The 24,439-nt window shown below is 52.8% G+C and overlaps 1 protein-coding gene across 1 annotated transcript in view; it reads right to left on the bottom strand.

Annotated features, from left to right (window-relative positions):
* The window catches only part of LOC116941070 (alpha-mannosidase 2x), a 25,449-nt gene extending 11,259 nt beyond the window's left edge, over positions 1 to 14,190 (bottom strand). Inside the window, exons 1-7 of the mRNA XM_032951680.2 lie at positions 13,028 to 14,190; positions 9,626 to 9,904; positions 7,526 to 7,670; positions 7,056 to 7,227; positions 5,787 to 5,914; positions 5,196 to 5,369; positions 3,012 to 3,198 (exon numbers count right to left, since the gene is read on the bottom strand). Coding sequence (XP_032807571.2) covers positions 3,012 to 3,198; positions 5,196 to 5,369; positions 5,787 to 5,914; positions 7,056 to 7,227; positions 7,526 to 7,670; positions 9,626 to 9,904; positions 13,028 to 13,165 — 1,223 coding nt within the window. The 5' untranslated portion in view covers positions 13,166 to 14,190. The remainder of the gene's footprint in view (positions 1 to 3,011; positions 3,199 to 5,195; positions 5,370 to 5,786; positions 5,915 to 7,055; positions 7,228 to 7,525; positions 7,671 to 9,625; positions 9,905 to 13,027) is intronic.
* Between the last annotated feature and the right edge of the window lie 10,249 nt (positions 14,191 to 24,439).

Genomic DNA, 24,439 nt, shown 5'->3' on the forward strand with positions numbered 1-24,439 from the left:
CCTCTGCTGTTAAACTGGAGCCGGTCATAAGCACACTGCCCAGGTATAGGAAACTCTCCACTCTCTCCACAACTGCCCCATCACCGATTGGGAGTTGTGGGGGTGGAGTGTCCGATGGTACAAAATACTCAGGCAGGTGATTAGTTTTGGTGGGGCTGATGGTAAGGCCCCATCTCTAAGTGGCACGCTCCAGTCTCAGCAGCAGCATCTCCAACTCCTCCTCTGAATGAGCGGCTATTACCAAATCATCGGCATACATAATGTGGTTGAGCAATAGGGAGCCATCCCTTGACCGCACCTGGGCATTGATCAGCCTCCCATTATATCTGTACCAAATGGAAATTTCCCCGGTACAGCTATTGAAGGCTTCACGAACTACGTGGTCAAAATAGATGTTAAATAATGTGGGAGCCAGAGGACATCCCTGTCGCACCCCAAGGTGTACAGGGAATGGCTCTGACTCCCGGCCACGTAGTTTTACCCGGGCCCGCTCACCATCATGAAGGTCCTTAATGATCGTGAGCAGAGGGTCAGGGACTCCAAAACCACGAAGAACAACCCAGAGCCCAGGCCTACTTATGGTATCATAGGCCTTGACCAGGTCAATAAAGCAGAGATGTAGGTCTTGCTGGAATTCCCTACACCTCTGCTGTAGCAGACGGACAGAAAATATGGCATCTGTGCAGGACCGCCCTTTCCTGAAACCGCATTGGGGCTTCGCAAGCCTCTCCTCAGCGCGCCTGGCAAGGCGATGTTGAATAATCCTTGCCAGGACCTTTCCCGGCACACTGAGGAGTGAGATGCCCCTGTAGTTGTTACAGTCTGTGCGGTCCCCCTTCTTAAAGAGGGGGACCATCAGGGCATCCTTCCAATCCTGCGGAACCCGTCCAGTGGTCCAGACTGTTGTTATGATGTCATATAGGGTAGTGTGTGCACAAACGCCACCCTCCCTCAGCATTTCGCTTGGGAGATCATCTCTGCCAGGTGCCTTTCCTGGTCTCAGACTCCGGATCGCCTTCAGTACTTCCTCAACAGATGGCACCTCAGTCAGCCACTCACAGGGGGTGACTTCCTCCAATATTTGAGGCACCGTAGCCTCGGCAGGGTCATCCCCACTTTGTGCCACGATGTTTTCCTGGCTGAGGGATTTCCCCTCCCCCAGGACCTCACAGAAATGCTAAGCAAATCTGCAAACCTGTTCCTGGGGGTCGGAGAATGGATCACCGTTTTTTCCCCGAATGATGGTAATAGGTGTGGTGCTGCAGGTTACTTTTTTGATGGAGTTAAATAGAGATTTGTGATCGCGGGCCACTGAGGCAGACTCCATCTCCTCAGCAACCTGCGACCACCACCCATCCTTGCAGTGCCTCACGGCTCTCCGAACCTCCGAGCGAAGGCTGCGGTAAGCCACCTCATTCTCTGATGTGGGATTCTGTAGCCGATGACAGTGGGTCTGTCGCTTTTTCTCAACTATCCTGAACACCTCCTCTGTCAGCCAGGGTCTCTGGGGAGGTCTGGACCACGTACCCAAAGCAGCCATTGCAGCTGCATGAGTCACAGGCCTAAACCTCGCCCATTTACCCTCGACATCAGGAGGAGTGGGAGACGTTGCCAACCCCAGCCGCAAGCGATGATGAAATTCTCGCTTGCAACTTTCATCAGATAACTGAGACCAGGCCACTTTAGGTTGGAATGGGGTCCTGGGTGTACACCCACCACCGGAGTGGAAGAATGGCAGGCGCATCTTAGAGATGACTAGTCGATGGTCAGAGGGCAGATCAGCTCCACGGTAGGTCCTGGTGTCAAGGACATGGGCTCGCATCCGCTGGTCCGTCACTAAGTAGTCCAGCAGATGTTCTTGCTTGGACCCGGCATGTATCCATGATGTTGTGTGGATGCGCCGATGCCGGAACAGCGTGTTGGTAATAACAAGCCCATGGGCTGCACAAAAATCTAGCAGCCTCCTACCGTTGTTATTGAGCTGATCTGGCCCATGCCCTCCAATCACTCCAGACCAGGTGCCAGCATCATGACCAACTCGGGCATTGAAGTCAACCAACAAGATGACTCTATCCCGAGGGGCCACTTTAGCCAGCAACTGTGACAGGTCATAGAAGGCATCTGACTCATCGGCTTTGCCTGCATCCCTCCACGGATGTTCGTCTTCGGTGGGGACATAAGTAACCACGACCACCACTCCTCGCCTCCGGTTGATGTGAAGGCGAGCGTAAAGTAGCCTGGGGTTTACAGCTTCCCACACCTCACCGCCACGTTCCCACGCCCCCTTCATTCTTTTGTTCAAAAGAAGAGCCACACCCTGTTGTTTGGCAGTCTGCTGCCCCGAGTAGAGGACTGTCCACCCCTCATGGTGGCAGGAGCCAGAACCGGTCCACCGGCCCTCCTGAATGCCACAGAGATCCAGACGGTACCGGTCTAGCTCCCGACAGAGGAGTGGCAGCCTGTCCTCCGCAGTGAGCGTTCGAACATGCCACGTGGCCACACGAAGTGGCTTTTCGTTGATTCTGGAGGAGCCCCGAGGGTAGAGATTCAATATCCTGGCTCCGCCAATTGGGGTTTGGTCAGAAGACGTCATAGACGCCTGTTCCCCCCCGGGGCCTCCGGCACAAGCTTATTAGTTACATTTTTTATTCGTGGTTTCGTGGTAAAAATGTTGAAGGTGGAGGGGTTACCAGCCCCTCGCGCCCGTCAGAGCCTTCGTTTAGCTACTGTGGTGGTCACAGACGCCATGAGAGGAGGGGCCAATCGGAATTGACCCTCCCCCCACAGCACTGTCCACGACAGAGTTTCCCGTCCGGCACCGCGAGGAGATAGGGGAGTCACACACACACGGGGAGTCACACACACAAGAGGAGTCGTACACACACGGGGAGTCTCGCACACACACATACACACGGGGAGTCACACACACAAGAGGAGTCTCGCACACATGCACACGGGGAGTCTCACACACGGGGAGTCACACACACGCATGGGGAGTCACACACACGCACCTCTCGGCCACGTTGTCCGCCGTGATGGCTCGTGGAGCAACCTTCCAGGGGCAGTTGACGCGGCTGCCTGGGAGGCGCTTGAAGTCGAACTGGCAACAGACCTTGGGGTCGGGGCCGCACGTGTGCGGGACATCGTAGCTGTAGAAGGGCATCATGTGGCACAGGATGTCCGTGCTCGTGCCCACGTCTGTGGCACAGGCAAGAGGCAACCGCGGAACGGGTTATTTTCGGCTGATTCGACCTAGGCGAGGCCCCACTCACAAGCGACTCGCCCACTTTCTATGTATGTTGAATTTATTTGGCAGCGTATATAGTCAACCGTGCTAATTGGAGGTGCGGGGGAAGGACAACTAAACGCAAAAGTTAGTTCTGCAGATCACAACAAATTTACAAACTGACCCGCTCACTCCTCATCCGTTCACTTACCACTCGCTCACCACACTACCGGTCACCTCACCTCTCTTTCTGCTTCTTCCCTCGCAGCACTGCTACCAATTTGGAATTCCCTCCTCAAATCATCATCATCATCATCATCTCTCTCCTTCCAAGCTCTCACAATGATAACCTCGCTCAATTCAAGACACTCTTCTCCACTGTGCAGCATCTTTGATCGTCATCCCGTGTTGCTGGCCGCTTGACGTTTCTTTGGGCCTTTGGGCCTGTGCTGCGTTCCAGGGTTAAATCACGACGCCCACGCACGCACGGTGAAGACCTCTTCAACGCGTGCGGGATGATCAGATTATGATTTCGAGCCGCGTACGGAGAGGTTAGCGTGATGGATTACGTTGCATATTTTATTTCTAATCATTATCTCGCCGTCTTCGGTTACTTCCAATGTTTTTCTACAATTACATTATCATATTTATTCAGTTGCCGAGTTTCCTGTGTGCATAATGAATGCGATTCATGAATAACTTAGAACCCCCCCGACGGTGAACAAACAACACGCTGGGACCCGGCGCGGCGCATACGGACGCACGCTCGCTCGCTCGCTCGAGCTCACGATCGTTTGGTTTCACTGCAGGGGGAGAGGGGGGGGGACTTGAGAGACCGGGAAAGCCTCTTTGTTTTTATGAAACAATGTTTCCGAGTACAGTAGGCCAAGAAGGTCCAACCGCCAAGGGGACCAGCAACAAACAGCACCGTGATCAAAGGTGTAATTGATGAAGAGTGCAGTAATGCGTCTCTTGAATCGAGTACGATGTTTCCTGTAAGAGCTTGGAGGGGGGGGGGGAGGAGACAATGGGAGGAGGGGAAATCCTCAGTGGGGCCGTGCGAGGGAAGAAGCGGAGAGAGGAGTGAGGTGACCTGTGGTGAGTGGGTAGGGGAGTGGGTGAGTTATTGACTGGATTTTCGAACACGGTGTGGTGGATGGGATGAAACAGTCAGTGTCTGGTACGAACCTAGTCCATACCAAATGGGTGCTACGGTGGCGAGATGTTAACTACTTCGCCTGGTATACAGGAGGTCGTGGGTTCGGTCCCGACCCTGACGTCTGAGTTTGCATATTCTCCTCATGGTCACGTGGATTTTTCTCCGGGTCTTCCACATTTAGAAACGTACGTAAAGATTTTAGGGTTAGATCGCATAAGCATAAATGGTGTGTCGTAACCCTCCACCACCCGACACAGCCAATTAGTAAGGGATTTGTCACGTAAACAAACGCCAATTAGTTACTGGTATAGTATTTCAGCCCACCGGTGTGTTGGAGTGTAAATCCACAACATTTACAATTTGAGTAGTACGACGTTTTGCTGGTAATTACATCAACCAGCATCATAGGGCGATTTGCCAGAATAGTGGCAAATCACCACTATTCTAGCAAAACCCCAAAACCTTTATTATGAATAATATTGGTCGCAGAAGCCGACGTGTTCAACGTACGTTCAGAGTATTTGGCTGCCATAAATTTCCATATGATGAGCCACTTCGTCGAGCTATCATTTGTAGCCAGGTCGCTTCTGAAAAAGAGCGATAGAGCTTGGTGGGCCTTACCTGGTAAAATAAAAATTGTAATATGAAATAGTAGTCATCAACACGGACGAAGGAATCAATGCGTGAAGTTCATTTGCAAGAGTGACTTGCGCGACAAAGCATGTGCTCACACGCGGCACGGCGTGCACGTGTGTAACAAAGCACGCATGACACAGCGTGCGTGATACAGCGAGCGGGCACGGCGCGCACCCCAGTCCTGGCGCCACATGAACTCGAGGCTGCGCTCGTGGGCCAGGTGGCGCTTGACGGCGTAGTGCACGCGCTGGATCAGCATGGCCTGCAGCCCCGCTCGCCGCAGCACGTAGGCCATCGTCGGGGAGTGGCCAAACGGGTCAATGGCCCAGCCGCTCCGGGGACGCACACCTAGAATACGTGCGCACACAAAGACAAAGATCCCCCGTATAGCCTTAACAGAATGTTGGATCGAGTGCTGTTCGCGAGCACCTATGAAGACCCGCGTGTGTACACCCTTACGTGCACAGGCACGTAAAAAGACACCTTAGCGCTCTGAATAATAATCAGCAAAGCCTTGCCGAGTCTTAACAATGACCTCGGCACAATCCACCAATCCTGGTGCTAGATTATGGGCATGTGCCACCGCGACCCCTCCATCGTTCTTTGCCGCCGAACTCTCGGCTCCGTGCCGGCCGCATGTCTCGCGTGTCGTACAAGTTACGCGTCATCCCGGCCCGACCTCTAACCCCAACGCCACGCAGGCTGAGCCCGCGTCGGTCAATGCTGTTGCTGGCGCTCACGCCCCTCCCCCCAACCGCCACTCACCCAGCGTCTTGTGCAGCCACTGGTGACCCTCGATCATCTGATCAATGATGGCGAAGTAGTGAGCGTTGGCTTCATCCGTCATCACCCACCCGCCCGTCACGAACTCGAGCTGGCCACGCTCCACCAACCTGCGAGGGGCGCCCGCACCGCCCGGCGCTCGGTGTTTTATCAATTTAAGCAACGGGCGATTAATTCGATTATATTAACGTCAGACGCGCGCCTCGGTCCTGCCCCCAAGCAGTGTTGCTCCTCTGGTGCCGCGGCGCCCGCGGTGGAATACTAAGCAGCGCAAACGCACGTCGCCGGCAGTTTATGAGCGGAGGAGGGGGCGTGCCCGCGCTAATCACTCTTGAGGCTCGCTCACACTCATCAAACACACTTAGCGCACACTTGTTACGGCACTTGTGAGGACGGCTCTCCGAGTGCGCATTCAATTCCCACCGTTGTGACGAGCGTTTTCAGCTGCCAATTATCCAAGCGATGGCTGGCGGTGCCCTGCGCCATCGCAACCCCTCCTCCTCCTCCCTCCTCCTCGTGTCCCGCGCCGCGTCCCGCGCCGCTTCACTCCGGGCTCATTAATGCCGGATGGGTCCACGGAGACGCCACCTCTCATTTTCAGCCGTGCTCGTCTCCCGAGGGGCACGAGAGCTCTCGTTTCCGAGTCATTTTGTCGCGGGGTAATTTTCACGTTCGGCAAATTTCGTGCAGCGGCGCGATTGTGTCGTTTGGTTTTTCTGTCTCCTTCAAGCGGTCACCGCCGACACGCTTATTTTCACATCCCCGTTTAAATTGAGGCGACAGATTTGTGAGCGAGCGTCATCGCTCTTGCGATTAGGGTTTATGCAACCGTGCGCACTATCGATGCGGTTCACAAGATTGTTGTGTAAACGCTGCCCAGCTGATTGAACACGCCTGTTGGTATTTACGAACGGTCACTTACCTGTCCTGCATTGGGAAGTGAAAAATAAACAACAATTACACACCTCGTGGCTACAGTTGTCGCATTGATTTGTTACTTCACAGATGGACCAATGGACGTACGGACGGATTAAAAAGAAAAGCTTACAGACAGAGACGGGCAGACTGATGAACAAACAGCTTACGAACGGACTGATGATAAGACAATTTGAATGGTAGACAGATAGACACACTCACATACAGGTGGAATGAAGAACAGAGCGACAGATGGAAACAGACAGATAGGCGTACTAACAGACAGACAGGTGTATGCACACACGGCGAGGGATGCCTGCGGTACCCGGAGCTCACCTGCGGACACTGTGCCTACGCTGTGAGTCGGCGGCATCCCACCACTTGGCAAAGAAGGAGACCTCGGCCCAGACAAAGGAGCGGCGCCGGTCCTCGAGCAGCTTGGTCACCATGTGGTTGAGGATGTGCTGCGTCTGGTCCACGTAGTACTTGTCGAAGGTCTTGAGCCAACCTGCACAGACAACGCGACGAGGCCGCTCGGCCCTCTCGTCGTCTCGCTACAACCCCCACTCCGCTCCGGCGACCGGGGCCTGCTAGCAACACCCCCGTTCGAGCTCCACTCGGTGGGCGGTCACTCCTTCTCCTCTGCTGACTCTACTCCCCGGGACTCCCTGCCTGCACTCATCTCCAGTTATTCGAGTGGAGGATCTGCGTAACACACGCGTGTCTTTATGTCCGCGCGCGTCACGCACGCGTACGTGTTCATGCGCATGTGTGCGCAGGATCACTCCCGACTCCCGACCTCTGACCTGGATCGTTGTGGGAGTGCGGCACGACGATGATCTGCAGGGGCCGCTGCTCCCAGGCGCCGACATCATAGGTGATGTCGAACCCCTGCCTCCACACGCCCCCGTCGGGGTTATCGAACGGCAGGAGCCTGTAAACATCCAGCATCTGTCGGGGAGCACAGGGGAGCGGGCGGGATGCGAGCGGGGGATTTAATTCGGACAGGAAGAGCGCGATCTTAAACAACCCGCTGCGGAAACCCGGGGCAGGGAGGCTGAAGGATGGGCTGTGGAAAGCCAGCGCCGGGCCAGGATGGGTGGCCCTGTCGGATCACCGATTGACAGCGAGACAATTTCTGACCCTGCCGGGGAAAGGAAGAGCTGATTTTTGTTCTGCTTTGCAAATTCGTTGGCGGGGATTTTAAGCGCCGTCGATAGGGCACAGGCAGGCGTGCAGCTCGCAGCACCGCGTCCCATTATCGGAGACGTTAGTCAGAGCATCGAGCGCATTCTCCCTGACAGACATGATCCTATAACGAGCCGCTTTACAGGCGTTCGCAAATCATTTTAAATGCCGCGCCTGACGCGTCTCGGCACGCCCCCTGCCGGGCGTCCGCTCCGCGGCCAATCTCCGCCGCTTGAGCTCCGTACGACCCAGCCGAGAGAAAACATCAATTTCGGGGAAGTGTTTTTGTGCAGTCGGGCGAAACCGCATTTAGACCATCGGAGTCTCTGCGCGTAAACCACCTCCCCGAGGGTGAGGATGTAATGTTTTTTCTCAGTGGCCGCTAAAGGCACCGAGCCAAACTGATCTGGAATTGCTCGGCGCCCTCGTGCCGGTAATTGGCTCCTCTTTCAAATTACTTTTTTTTTATCACAATTATTTCGTGATCAGCGCCACCACTGGCGTAACGCCGTCGCGAGGCGAGGACGTTTCACGATGCCGTGGACCATCGAGCCGCTCAACACCGCCGCGTGTCGATGATCGACCCCGAAAGACGACTTCCCCAGACGACTCCCAGCAGTTACTTCCCATAGCCCCTTAAATATGATTGCAATTCGAGTAATGTGCGCTGCAAGTCATCACGCGGAACCCTGACCTCCCCATGACCCCCGTGACCTCGCGTTACCATTGCTTCGCTGTGCACCATAGCCCGGTTATCGTGGGCGGTGGCAACAGCCATAACAGCATTCACATATCATTATTCCACCACTGTGTAAGAAAAAAAACTCAACTCATACATCAATAACGCTGTGGCCTTGACTATAATGGGTATATAATAGGTGACGTTTCAGGCAAAAAGGTTATAATAGGCGATGCCGCAGGTGAGAGAGAGTGTCTCTACCTCTCTGGCCCCTCTGTACACTGTCGCTTGTCAACGCCACACCGGGAAGCATGCCCTGCACACACTGTTGGTCGTACTGTTGGTCGTACGGTTGGCTAGGTATGGTGCAAAAGAAGTTCAACATACATAAAGTCAAACGTTATATTTTAGTCATCAGAGCTGGACCAAGTGACACAGTGTACAGAGTAAATTCCCAGTGCAGGTGTTGCTGATCAGGTGGAGGCTCATCCACTCGCTCCACTGGAGAGCCCAGTTCAGTCACTGGTAGCTGCAACCTAGGTTCACACCCAGTCTCAGCAAGCCATAATAATAATTGTTTATTTACCCAGGAAAGGGCCCAAAAACATATTTTTCCGGAGGGTTCTGTTCCATTGGGATGTTTGACAAATTTCCGGTTGCATTGTGTGGTGTTCTTTAGCGATGGGAGGAAACTGGAGAAGCTGGAGGAAACCCATGGGCCCCAGTGCATTTCTACTGCCTGCACACTCACCAGCTACGTCACTGTTTCAGTGTCCACCTTTATTTTTCATCGCGCAATTACTTGGAACACCCTTTTTTTGTTTAATTGTCCTTCCCCCGCACCTCCGATTAACGATGGTAGACATACATACCCTGAAACAAACAAGGAAAAAGAAAAGTGTCCATCTTTGACTCCCCGAGCGTTCGTTTGCCACTCGAAATCTCGCTTTGGGCAGGGGCAGCCTGGCCGGCGATCGCCTATCAACGGTGCGCGCCTCGAGTGAGTCGTGGTCGGGGGCGGAGGGGGGCGACGGCTGACCTGCACGTCCCGCCCCGCCGTCTGCGAGGCCTCGGAGGAAAATCTGCAGTCGCCGTCGGCAACGGAGACGGAGGCCGGGAAGGGGAATGCCCAAGGGGGCAGCACCCACGTGCCATTGGGGAGCCTCGCGGGGCCCGGCCAAAGGGCCGGGGGGCTCGGGGCCGGGCGGCCCACGTCCAGCTCGAGCACGGAGTGACGCAGGTTGCTGATGATGTGGTGGTTCTCCTCCAGCAGCTCCTCCAGCTGCTCCATCTTGCTGTGCAGCACCGACAGTTGTCCCTGTGGGCCGGCGAGAGGCGGTCGGTCGGCAGAATCGCGAGGCCCTGCTTCACCGTGTCACAACTGGCTTTTCTCCGAACGTGCTTTTAGCGCCCATTACACCGATACACTGCCGTGTTACTGCGTTAAGAGTGCGAGTTGCTGCGTTCATGCGCGTAGATTTAACGAAGGTGTGCTGCTCACGATCGGCAGGGCGGCATGACTCCCATCATGCCTTGCATGCATATCATGTGATCACCACATTGCACGTACAATGCTCTCAGCCTTGACCAGACCACCAGTGCAAGAGCTAAATGTGGCGCTATCGTAGATTATTTGTTGCCAGCCTACATAGATTTCCCTGCTGAGGTGCCTTTCCTCATCATTTACAGAAAGTGTTCGATATGAGTTATTAAAGTGAGTGTTGATATGTTGGTATGTGTTACTGCGTTGGTGTCGAATCTTTATGCTGGTGTTGAGTGTTGTTGCGTCGGTGTGGAGTGTTGTTGTGATGGTGTTTGACCGCATTGGCAGCAGTTGTTACAGACGAGCCCCTCACTGACCGTGCCGCCGGGAGCAATAAGTTGCCAAATTAAGCGTCGCAAGCGAAGAAGGAGGTGGCAGGCGGTTCGCGGCGTCCTGTGGCGAGGCCCCCACCTCCCCACCTCGTCCACACGCCTAAGCGAGCGCTTAATGCATCACGGGCGACCTTTAACACGCACCGGCCAATTACAGGGGGGCCACAATTACCCCACCAGCCCAATCACCAGCCACAGGCGACGCACGCCTGCTGCAGGGGCAGCCACATTATAGGCCCGCGTGCCCCCCCACCCCACTACCCGCTCCCGCCGCTACAGCATTCACTAACCGCTGGGATTACACCAACAGCAAGATCAGAGTACCCCCCACTCCCCCAGCCACCCCGGCCCGACTAGAGATGCGCGTTCTGAGCTCACGTTGTTGGGCAGCCACTTCACCTTCTCGTTAAGCTGAACCACGGATTGCACGTGACGCCGGGTGGTAACGTAACGCGCGACAAACATTTATCTCAACGTGTGAACAATTGGAGCGGGCTCGTCGATGACGCGTCACCAAAACAAGGAGGCAACACACAACGATTAAAGCCACGACCCCAATTATGCCAAGCGCAAACAAGAGCGGAGACCTGGGATATCGGGCGCCGCTGCTGTTTGTTCATAGGAAATTGTCAATTGTGGGATTTTTAGCGAGGCCAGTGTCACGCAAGGGCCCGCGGTTGTGATGGACGACATCGCAGGGCGTGTGAAGCCAGATAACGAGCAGATGGTGGGCACATTTGGTAAACTCTCCGCATAAATCACCGGCCATTAGCAGTAATCAGTTTAAACTCAAGCTGCCAAGTGCCTGCAAATTGGCTGCATTGCCAGGCCACCGACACCCAAGATTCCATCCCCTTTGTCGACCGCACGGCTGGGCGAGCACCTCTCCACACCGTGCGCGCGAGGGAGTCACCACGCCGATCAGTGCGAGTTGGTGAAGGCCGAGAGGACAGGTGCAGCGGCATAGACTTACAACGATGGATTTATCTGCAGGCTCAAGGCTGCTTAGTTGCAGAGATCATAGATGATAAAATTACTCGGAATGCTAAGACATCATATTTATACACACATAGAAATGGCAAATGAAATATCCCTAACATGCCACCTAACCAACACTCTATGCCATCACGTCTATAAAGTGGCAACTCCATGCCATGTTATGCAGCTCCACTTTACCACGCTCCACCACTTGCCAGCACACGTCATGCCACTCCATGGCACTTCATCCCATGTCATAAACCTTGATGCCACTTCGCTGCACCCCACGCGATACTTACAACTATGCCACCTGTGCCACTGCACGCCACTGACTCTCGATGTCACGCCCCCCGATGTCACACCGTGCCAGGCAATCCCAATAAGCTCCATGCAACATAAGTCCACGCCAAACCATATGGTAGACAGTGTCAACCGAGGCCCCTCTGTTCCACCCTAATCCGCTGAGAGCCCGTGCCACTCCACTCCACTAACAGCCCACTGAGAGTCCTGCACAGAGGCTGCACTGAGAGCCCTGCCACTCCACTCATCTGACAGTCCCTGCCACTCCACTACACTGAGAGCCGTTACCACTCCTCTAATAGCCCGTGCCACGCCACTGAGAGCCGGTGCCACGCCACTCCACTAACAGCCCGTTTCACTTCACTCTATTGAGAGTCCACACCACTCCACTGACATCCCGTTCCACTCCACAGACAGCCCGTGCCACTCCACTGACAGCCCGTGCCACTCCATTGACAGCCCGTGCCACTCCACTGACAGCCCGTGCCACTCCATTGACAGCCCGTGCCACTCCATTGACAACCCGTGCCACTCCATTGACAACCCGTGCCACTCCAATGACAGCCCGTGCCACTCCATTGACAACCCGTGCCACTCCAATGACAGGCCGTGCCACTCCATTGACAACCCGTGCCACTCCATTGACAGCCCGTGCCACTCCATTGACAGCCCGTGCCACTCCATTGACAACCCGTGCCACTCCACTGACAGCCCGTGCCACTCCACTGACAGCCCGTGCCACTCCATTGACAACCCGTGCCACTCCATTGACAGCCCGTGCCACTCCATTGACAACCCGTGCCACTCCACTGACAGCCCGTGCCACTCCATTGACAACCCGTGCCACTCCACTCCACAGACAGCCCTTGCCACTACATTGACAGCCCTTGCCACTACATTGACAGCCCGTGCCACTCCATTAACATCCCGTGTCACTCCACTGACAGCCCGTGCCACTCCATTGACAACCCGTGCCACTCCACTCCTCTGACAGCCCGTGCCACTCCAATGGCAGCCCGTGCCACTCCACTGACAGCCCGTGCCACTCCACTGGCAGCCCGTGCCACGCCACTGACAACCCGTGCCACGCCACTGACAACCCGTGCCACTCCACTCCACTGACAGCTCGTGCCACTCCACTCCACTGACAACCCGTGCCACTCCACTGACAACCCGTGCCACTCCATTGACAAGTCCTGCCACTCCACTCCACTGACAGCCCGTGCCACTCCATTGACAACCGGTGCCACTCCACTCAGAGCCCGTGCCACGCCGCACCGTGCCGCACCCTGGGCAGGTCGTCGCGGCGCGAGTCGTGGCGCCGCTGGTAGTCGGACTGCACGCGGTCGAGCATCACGTAGAGCGAGAAGACGGCCACGCAGAAGATGGCCGCGCCGCACACGGTCACCTGCTTGCGGGGCCGCATGGCGACCCAGGGGCCTCGGGCTCCCTCCCCGGGGGAGTGAGGTGGGAGCGAGGGGAGTGAGGTGGGAGCAAGGGGAGTGAGGTGGGAGTAAGAGGAACGAGATGGGAGCCAGCGGAACGCGATGAGAGGAAGTGGAATGAGGGAGTCGAGGGAGCAAGGAGAGTTGTTTGAGGGCAGGGGAATTGAGAGGAGCAGGGAGGAGCGAGAATGAGAAGTTGGAGGAAAGAGAGAAATGAATGTAAAATAGAGAAGAGGTGGGATTCGTGGATTTGAGGAAGAAGAGTTATCATGAGAGTTTGGAAGAATAGGCCAAAGAGATGTTGTAATGGGATGACAGAAGGAATTCTGAGGACGATGAAGAGGAAGGCGGGGATGGAGGAAGAGGAGAAATCGGTATCAACAGGAGTATGCTGCTAGGAGACGAACTGGATGCTGATTAGAGACAAGCAGGATGACGATGAGCTGTGATGGAGTCAAACGATCACACTGATGGCCATGATAAAACAGCAGGTGATTGTGCATATGACTGAACAGTAGGTGGATGATGAGGATGATAGGGACGGGTGGCTTATGATGATGGAACAGCCGGTGTATGATGATGATGACTGCACGGGATGTGAATGACGATTGGGACGGGTGAATGATGACAAAGATAGAGCGCAGATGTGTGATGATGCTCGACTAGCAGGTGGGATGATGATGACAGAGGCGGGTGAGTAACGAGATGATGATGATGATGCCGCTGCTGCTGATGGTGCTGATGGTGCAGATCTGAGCAGCAGCAGCAAGGCGGAGGTGCTCGCTGCCCGCGCCTCCGCGTGACCGCCGCGACGACTCTGGGACCCCGCCGAGCGCCGCCGCTCTTGGCGCAGGGCCAGCGGGGTCGTCTCGCTCAGCAGCGGGGGCTCCTCGCTGCGCGTCCCCTCGGGGACCCCCTCGCCGGGGTCTCCATTGGGCCCCGGGGGTCGCGGCGGCAGCGGCCTGGGGGGTGGGGTGGGCGGGGGGTGGTCGCCGCTCGCTCCGCGCGCTGCCGGCACGAGGATTCCGAATCCGGCAGACGTCTTCCGGAAGGGGAAGTTCCCGCCTCGGCCGAGCCAAATGAACGGAGGCGGCGTCTTCTGGAAGATGAAAAAAACGCGCGAGTGCCCGGTGCGGGTGTGGTGGGGGGGGTGGAAGTCGCGCATGCGCAGTGTGGGTGTCGGGGCATCGCCGTTTCTTGGGTTCCTCTCATGATTCTAGATTTGAAGCTTTCGTGACTGCAGATTTATTTTATACTTACGTGACTTTACCGAAAGAACCAAAGAGTAAGGGTTCCTTTGATCTTTTCTTGGGTTCCGTTGTTTCGAGGTTTAATCTTCCGACACTAGAGGGGGTTTTTGGGGTTCGATCGCGTAAATATAAATGTGTCGTTAATACCGCCACCACCCGACAGCCAATTAGTAATGTTTGTCAATTAGACAAAACACGCCACTTGTTCAGCACACCGGTGGTGTGTTGGAGAGTCAAGCCCCAACATTTACAATCTGAGAACCGTGACGTTTCGCCAGTAATTACAAACAGCTTCATCAGGCGACAGACAGATTTGTGGAAAAATCCTGTTTCCTTAAATAGAGGTTTTCCTTGTGAGCCCCTCACGTGCGAAGGGGGTGTTCGGTGTGTATTGGTTTAAGGGGCGGCTTTATTTCCACTTCGCGTGGCGTTTTTTTTCTCGGCTCGTGACGTCTATGTGAGTGTTATGTTTCAGTGACACATGCGTGTCTGTGTGTTACAGTTTAATGATAATAAAAAGGAATGTGGCCATTCGTTCCGACCCCGACGCCTCCTGAGGGATGAGTCTCGAGACTGAGGCCCCCGTCCAGTCGGGCAGTGGGAGCTCGCCCATTCTCCTTTGCTGCCCCAAGGGTCTGGAACGTCCTTCAAGAGTCTGGAACGTCCTTCATGCAGCCCTCCGTGCTGCCGACTCCCTGCCTCAAGTCCAGGCCCAAGATCTTCGTCGTCTCTGGCTATAGCTCTCCTAGAGACTCACGTAGAGACCCACAGACTCACATAGAGACCCACAGACTCACATAGAGACCCAGCGACTCACATAGAGACCCAGAGACTCACATAGAGACCCACAGCCTCACATAGAGACCCACAGACTCACATAGAGACCCATCGACTCACATAGAGACCCAGAGACTCACATAGAGACCCACAGCCTCACATAGAGACCCACAGACTCACAGGGAGACCCACATAGAGACCCAGCGACTCACATAGAGACCCACAGACTCACGTAGAGACTCACAGCCTCACATAGAGACCCACAGACTCACATAGAGACCCAGCAACTCACATAGAGACCCAGAGACTCACATAGAGACCCACAGCCTCACATAGAGACCCACAGACTCACATAGAGACCCAGCGACTCACATAGACACCCAGAGACTCACATAGAGACCCACAGTCTCACATAGAGACCCACAGACTCACAGGGAGACCCACATAGAGACCCAGCGACTCACATAGAGACCCAGCGACTCACATAGAGACCCACAGACTCACGTAGAGACCCACAGACTCACATAGAGACCCAGAGACTCACGTAGAGACCCACAGCCTCACATAAAGACCTCGAGACTCGCGTAGAGACCGACAGCCTCACATAGAGACCCAACGACTCACAAGAGACCCAGCGACTCACATAGAGACCCACAGACTCACATAGAGACCCAGAGACTCACATAGAGACCCAGCGACGCACATATAGACCCAGCGACTCACATAGAGACCCACAGCCTCACATAGAAACCCACAGACTCACAGGGAGACCCACATAGAGACCCAGCTACTCACATAGAGACCCACAGCCTCACATAAAGACCTCGAGACTTGCGTAGAGACCCACAGCCTCACATAGAGACCCAGCGACTCACATAGAGACCCACTGCCTCACATAGAGACCCAGCGACTCACATAGAGACCCATAGACTCACATAGAGACCCACAGACTCACATAGAGACCCAGAGACTCACATAGAGACCCACAGCCTCACATAGAGACCCAGCGACTCACATAGAGACCCAGAGACTCACATAGAGACCCAGCGACTCACATAGAGATCCAGAGACTCACATAGAGACCCAGAGACTCACATAGAGACCTCGAGACTCGCATATAGACCCAGAGACTCACATAGAGACCCACAGACTCACATAGAGACCCAGCGACTCACATAGAGACCCAGAGACTCACATAGAGACCCACAGACTCACATAGAGACCCACAGTCTCACATAGAGACCCACAGACACACATAGAGACCCATAGACTCACATAGAGATCCACAGACTCACATAGAGACCCAGCGACTCACATAGAGACCCACAGCCTCACATAGAGACCCCGAGACTCACATAGAGACCCCGAGACTCGCATAGAGACCCACAGACTCACATAGAGACCCACAGCCTCACATAGAGACCCACAGACTCACATAGAGACCCACAGCCTCACATAGAGACCCACAGACTCACATAGAGACCCATAGACTCACATAGAGATCCACAGACTCACATAGAGACCCAGAGACTCGCGTAGAGACCCACAGACTCACATAGAGACCCAGCGACTCACATAGAGACCCCGAGACTCACATAGAGACCCCGAGACTCACATAGAGACCCAGAGACTCACATAGAGAACCCACAACCTCACGTAGAGACCCACAACCTCGTATAGAGACCCCAAGACTCACATAGAGACCCAGAGACTCACATAGAGAACCCACAACCTCACGTAGAGACCCACAACCTCGCATAGAGACCCCAAGACTCACATAGAGACCCCGAGACTCACATAGAGACCCAGAGACTCACATAGAGACCCACAGCCTCACATAGAGACCCACAGACTCACATAGAGACCCATAGACTCACATAGAGATCCACAGACTCACATAGAGACCCAGCGACTCACATAGAGACCCACAGCCTCACATAGAGACCCCGAGACTCACATAGAGTACCCGAGACTCGCATAGAGACCCACAGACTCACATAGAGACCCACAGCCTCACATAGAGACCCACAGACTCACATAGAGACCCACAGCCTCACATAGAGACCCACAGACTCACATAGAGACCCATAGACTCACATAGAGATCCACAGACTCACATAGAGACCCAGAGACTCGCGTAGAGACCCACAGACTCACATAGAGACCCAGCGACTCACATAGAGACCCCGAGACTCACATAGAGACCCCGAGACTCACATAGAGACCCAGAGACTCACATAGAGAACCCACAACCTCACGTAGAGACCCACAACCTCGCATAGAGACCCCAAGACTCACATAGAGACCCAGAGACTCACATAGAGAACCCACAACCTCACGTAGAGACCCACAACCTCGCATAGAGACCCCAAGACTCACATAGAGACCCCGAGACTCACATAGAGACCCAGAGACTCGCATAGAGACCCACAACCTCACATAGAGACCCCGAGACTCACATAGAGACCCCGAGACTCACATAGAGACCCAGAGACTCACATAGAGACCCAGCGACTCGCATATAGACCCACAACCTCACATAGAGACCCACAGACTCACATAGAGACCCACAGCCTCACATAGAGACCCAGCGACTCACATAGAGACCCCGAGACTCGCATAGAGACCCATAGACTCACATAGAGACCCACAGACTCACATAGAGACCCCGAGACTCGCGTCGAGACCCACAGACTCACATAGAGACCCACAGCCTCACATAGAGACCCCGAGACTTGCGTAGAGACCCACAGCCTCACATAGAGACCCAGCGACTCACATAGAGACCCATAGACTCACATAGAGACCCCGAGCCTCGCATAGAGACCCATAGACTCACATAGAGACCCCGAGTCTCGCGTAGAGACCCATAGACTCACATAGAGACCCACAGACTCACAAAGAGACCCATAGACTCACATAGCGACCCCGAGTCTCGCATAGAGACCCATAGACTCACATAGAGACCCATAGACTCACATAGAGACCCCGAGACTCGCATAGAGACCCATAGACTCACATAGAGACCCCGAGTCTCGCATAGAGACCCATAGACTCACATAGAGACCCATAGACTCACATAGAGACCCATAGACTCACATAGAGACCCACAGACTCACATAGAGACCCAGAGACTCACCTAGAGACCCAGAGACTCACCTAGAGACCCAGAGACTCGCGTAGAAACACAGAGACTCGCTTTGAGAGCCACAGCCTCACATACAAATCCACAGACTCGCATAGAGACCCACAGCCTCACATAGAGACCCACAGACTCGCTCAGAGATCCACAGACTCACGTAGATTACTATAAATAACTGCCAGTTTATCAAGCAATGTGCCCTATTTGGACGTGGTATGAGTCAACATGGCAGTGTGATTGCAATTCGAGTAACGCGCCCTGAAAGTCGCCACGAGGAACCCTGGACTCCTCATGACCCCCGTGACCTCGCATTGCTTAGCCGGGCACAGCGGCTCGTTCATGGTGATCAGTGGCAGCAGCCTTCACACTATTCACCTGGCACACAATTCCATTGCTTTGTAAGAAACGGAAGAAAACAACTCAACACATTCGTTAATAACACTGGCCTTAAATGAAAAAATACATGAGGCAACGTTTTGGGCAATGGTCCTTAACGGCACATGAATAGAGAGGAGGCAGTGTTATTGAATGTGTTTGAGAGATTTGTTATGTGTGCTTGTGTACTACTGCCAACACAGCAACAGCACCAAATACTTTGTACAAATATATAAAACTAGACTTTTGTGTTTCAGTAAATCTAAAACTTGCAAGCGAAAAGCAGGCTGCGACGTGATATTCATTGCATCAATTCGTGTGCAATTTGTAAGGACGTGGTGACACAGACTTATTTAAAGGTTTTAATCCCTTGTTCATCATGACGTCCTTTTTACTTATATTTACGATAATGAGCCAAAAATGTCTGTGTCCCACGCATGACGTCACTCCACGTCCTTTTTTATTTTATTCAGGTTAAGAACCAGTCTACAGTCTACATTATAGACTGCCAGTACGCTCACTCAGTTTAATAACCATTGCTACAGTCTACATCAAAGACTGCCAATACACTCACAAGCTTAAAAACCAGGCTACAGTCTACATTATAGACTGCCAGTACGCTCACTCAGTTTAATAACCATTGCTACAGTCTACATCAAAGACTGCCAATACGCTCACAAGCTTAAAAACCAAGCTACAGTCTACATTATAGACTGCCAGTACGCTCACTCAGTTTAGTAACCATTGCTACAGTCTACATCATAGACTGCCAATACGCTCACCAACTTAAAAATCAGGCTACAGTCTACATTATAGACTGCCAGTACACTCAGATTTAGAACCAGGCTACAGTCTACATTAGTGTTTTTGGTTATTTTGGTAAAGTGACGTAGGTAGAACAAATAATAGATCACTACGTTTCGATTGCCACACAAGCAATCGTCTTCAGGTGGGAGAGAAGACGTTTTGATCGCCATACAAGCAATCGTCTTCAGGTGGGAGAGAAGACGTTTCGATCACCACACAAGCAATCGTCTTCAAGTGGGAGAGAAGACGTTTCGATCACCACACAAGCAATCGTCTTCAGGTGGGAGAGAAGACGTTTCGATTGCCACACAAGCAATCGTCTTCAGGTGGGAGAGAAGACGTTTCGATCGCCACAAAAGCAATCGCCTTCAGGTGGGAGAGAAGACGTTTCGATCACCACACAAGCAATCGTCTTCAGGTGGGAGAGAAGACGTTTCGATCGCCACACAAGCAAACGTCTTCAGGTGGGAGAGAAGACGTTTCGATCGCCACACAAGCAAACGTCTTCAGGTGGGAGAGAAGACGTTTCGATCACCACACAAGCAATCGTCTTCAGGTGGGAGAGAAGACGTTTCGATCGCCACACAAGCAATCGTCTTCAGGTGGGAGAGAAGACGTTTCGATCGCCACACAAGCAATCGTCTTCAGGTGGGTGAGAAGACGTTTCGATCGCCACACAAGCAATCGTCTTCAGGTGGGAGAGAAGACGTTTCGATCACCACACAAGCAATCGTCTTCAGGTGGGAGAGAAGACGTTTCGATCGCCACACAAGCAATCGTCTTCAGGTGGGAGAGAAGACGTTTCGATCGCCACACAAGCAATCGTCTTCAGGTGGGAGAGAAGACACCTGAAGATGATTGCTTGTGTGGCGATCGAAATGTCGTGATCTATTATTTTTTCTACCTACGTGACTTTACCGAAAGAACCAAAGAGTATGGATTCCTGCAGTCACGAAAGCTTCAAATCAAGATTAGTGTGTGCGTGTCTCTCTGTGTGCGTGTCTCTCACCATATGTCTCTTTGCGATCTGTGTTCTATCACTTCTCTAAAATTTCACACTTAACTTACAATTTAGCAATCTTTGAAATAGCGTAATCAACCAGACCATGCGTTGTGTTTTAACCGACCGTCTGTGTTGCTTTATATAGTTTCATAATTTTTGCTAAACCCTGTTTGATTTAGTGTGCTCCTCCACCTCTCTCTGTGTCCCCTGATGTGTCTGTGTTAATTCTGTACCTGATGATGATTGCTTGTGTTGCAATCGAAACGTCGTATGCTATTATATAATTTTATTTTTTATTATTTCTACGTGACTTTACCGAAAAAACCAAAGAGTAATTCCTGCAGGCACGAAAGCGCCTAATCAAGTTCGAATCACCTCTACGGGGAGGTATGAAGTTTGTGTCTTTGTATTTTCTCTGCTGGTGTATCTGCCTTTGCGTCTTGACTTGGGTCTGTATCACTTTGTTGTCTCTGCCTGTGTATGTGACCACGCGTTTCCACCCGCATCGTCTGCCTGTGTATGTGACCACGCGTGTGCACCGGCACCTTCCTTTCATATGTGCTCTCCTCATGCTAATTTGTGTCCCATTGTCTCTGAGTCCCAGCTCCGCCGTTTCTGTCTATATAAGGCTTCGGCACATAGATGCACTGTGTGCGTGTCTCTCTGTGTGCGTGTCTCTCACCATATGTCTCTTTGCGATCTGTGTTCTATCACTTCTCTAAAATTTCACACTTAACTTACAATTTAGCAATCTTGAAATAGCGTAATCAACAGACCATGCGTTAATTGTGTTTTAACTTTATATAGTTTCATAATTTTTGCTAAACCCTGTTTGATTTAGTGTGCTCCTCCGCCTCTCTCTGTGTCCCCTGATGTGTCTGTGTTAATTCTGTACCTGATGATGATTGCTTGTGTTGCAATCGAAACGTCGTATGCTATTATATAATTTTATTTTTTATTATTTCTACGTGACTTTACCGAAAAAAACAAAGAGTAATTAGTGTTTTTGTTTTTTATTGCTTTTTTATTTGTATTTACTTTATTTTCATAATTATTTTTCCACCTACATGACTTTACCGAAAGAACCAAAGTATATAGGTTACGTCCTCCACATGGACCCCCCCCCCTCTATTAATTATAATTAGCGGGTGACGTCACTCCCCCCTCCTCGGCGTCAACTCACAACCCTCACTACAAAGGGAGAACCCTCACGTCACGTGATCTCCGTCACGCTGTTGTTGAGACATCAAAGTTTCAGTTCAGTTTTCCAGTAAAAAGGACGTCGTGATGAAATAAGTCTGTGTCACCGCGCCCTTACAAATTGCACACGCATTAATGCAATGAATATCACGTCGCGACCTGCTTTTCGCTTGCAAGTTTCAGATTTACTGCAATACACCCGTCCTTGGACAGGCAAAATGCGAGTTACTACGATAATGAGCCAAGGCTGTCTGAGTGTCCTGCGCGTGACGTCACTCCATATGCCGCACCCCCTCCCCTCCAGTCATTAATATATCGAATTCCAATTTATGTCAACCCCAGCGACCCAAGGCAGAAGAGAATAAAGTATCAGAGCAGTGAATTTGAACAAAATGAAGGTCAGTTATATACAGTGCTACAGTGAAATGCAGTAAAGTGTTTGATGACTTTGTTTCGTGCAAGATTCACTGCCATTAAATTTACACAAGATACCATTATACTCTGCTCAATGTTTTCGTAAATATTACAGCTTCCGTCCTAGGACGGGCAAAGAAGCTCGTGTCTCAATATCGTGACGGAGATCGCGTCACGTGAGGGTTCTTTGTCGTGAGGGTTGTGAGTTGACGCTGAGGAGGGGGGAGGAGGCGCCTCCTCCCCTCCACGTGGAGTGGCGTCAGCCGCTAATTATTATGAATGGGGGGGGGGGGGTGTCCATTTGGAAGACGTCACCTCTTAATGATTATGAATGAGGGGATCTGTTCGATGTTGAGTGACCACACCTGCTCATGATTAGTAATGAGGGGGAGGATCCATGTGGAGTAACGTCACCTGCTCATGATTATTAATGAAGGGGGCTGGCCGACGTGGAGTGACGTCACGCGCGGGACACACGGACATTCGTGGCTCATTATCGTAGTAGATTCAGCAGTGCTTGTGAGGAAGCCACTGGGGATATGTACTTTTAAATCGAGATTGAAAACGAAATTATTTCGAACAGTTTTTTCGTGTGTTTAGTGTATGGTCTTCCCCTGCACTTCCGATTAGCACGATTGGTGCCAGAGAAGTTCAGCATACATCCCACCTCCCACCAGAGTAACGTGGAATGTACACCCCTTGGTCCCACGCTCAATTGAGCAAGGAGACGTCAATGCTCGCTCGCTATGTACGCCTGCCCGCTGCTCACAATTTCCTCGGCAGGTTATTAACTAAAGGAGCCTCGCTACTCAGTGATTGCATTAAGAGAGTACCGTCATGTCCGCAGTAAATTAAATCTATTTAAATCCATCTCATCCGCGGCTCATTTAACGAGCGCGGGCTTAATAGAGCAGCTCCCGCCACCCATCCTGGCCGCGACGTTGTCGTGGTCGTGATGGCCATTATTAATTTGCCGCCGCAGCAATTAGGCGGCCCAAGTCACAGCGGAGGGCTCTCCCGGGCGATTTCTGTCTCGCGTGTGATGGAGGGCGCCGCACGAGCCCCTTGGCGCTGGAGAGGAGGGTGACGGTCTCGAGGGGGAGAGCACACGGGTGGCCCGATGGAGAGAAACAGGATGACGAACACCAAGAGTCGCCACAGCATCTGTGAAAAAAATCCGCCTCTCGTTCATCTCGATATCAGCCGTGATCAATCCACTGCTGGATGAAGACCTTCCGCCGAGCCGCCCAACTTTTTATCGCCAGCTCCCGCACCGAGCGCCTGTAGGGATCCACTCTCGTCTCGGCGAGCCGACGTCCTCTCTGGCGCGTCTTTCCCCTCCTTTGGCCGTCATTCCGGCATTGCTCTCGACCAGCCGGCCATCAACACTTTTAGCGACGCGTCCTATATTCCAGTCACCTTGCTCTGCTTCATATACGAGGAGTCGCGGGTGTTCTCTAAGTCGTCTTCTCCTCTCTCTGTGTGTGTCTACCGGCGAAACTCCAAGCGACGCAGCTCGGCCATGCGTATTTGTGCACTCATAAACGAGTGACCCATTGCTCTCATCGCCCGTCTTTCCGATCATTTCCCCGAGCACAACATATTTATGCACGTATTTAATCACCTAGGTGTGCCTTGCCTTTCAATGTTAATTTTAAATTCTCCAAAGGCCTCCAGCCTGCTGCTCTGCAAGCCCTTACGTGGTGCCTATGCCCGTGGCTGCCTATAATCCAGCACTGCTGTGGAGGGTTGGTGGACCACCGCACTAACGTTGTGAAACTCCCTTCCCGTAGGCGTCGAGGAGGTGCCGTACCCTGGCTCGCCATGAGAAGGCAGTCCAGCAAAAGTGTGGACTAATCGCCATCTGTTTCCATCTGTACGGGGATAGAACGTTTCCCCCTCACGCACGTGGGGTTTCTCCGGGTGCTCCGGTTTCCTCCCACGTGAATAATAAACACAACCCATCATTAATTGCCTGAAAATATCTTAATCAATTCCAAATGCACGACCCTCCTGAAAAAGAGCCATACGACTCAGTGCGGCTCTCCTGGATAAATAAAGAAATTAATATATTTCCAAAATAAGTCAAATGTGCTGCTCTTGTGTGCCTCTCTGCTGTCTCGCTCTGATCCACGGTCTCCCTCGTAAATGTTTCGCGCCGTAATGGAGAAACAGGCAGCGAGAGAACAAGGTTTCGCGTCGCAGACCTTTATTGTCTTGAAATTTAGACATTTTAATCTGTGCTTAGCGATCATTGCCAAATAAAGAATCTTCATTTTTTTGCACA

Source organism: Petromyzon marinus, chromosome 1, assembly GCF_048934315.1.
Source record: "Petromyzon marinus isolate PM22_M1 ecotype Great Lakes invasive population chromosome 1, UKy_Petmar_22M1.pri1.0, whole genome shotgun sequence".
In the NCBI taxonomy this organism is placed as follows: Eukaryota; Metazoa; Chordata; class Hyperoartia; order Petromyzontiformes; family Petromyzontidae; genus Petromyzon; species Petromyzon marinus.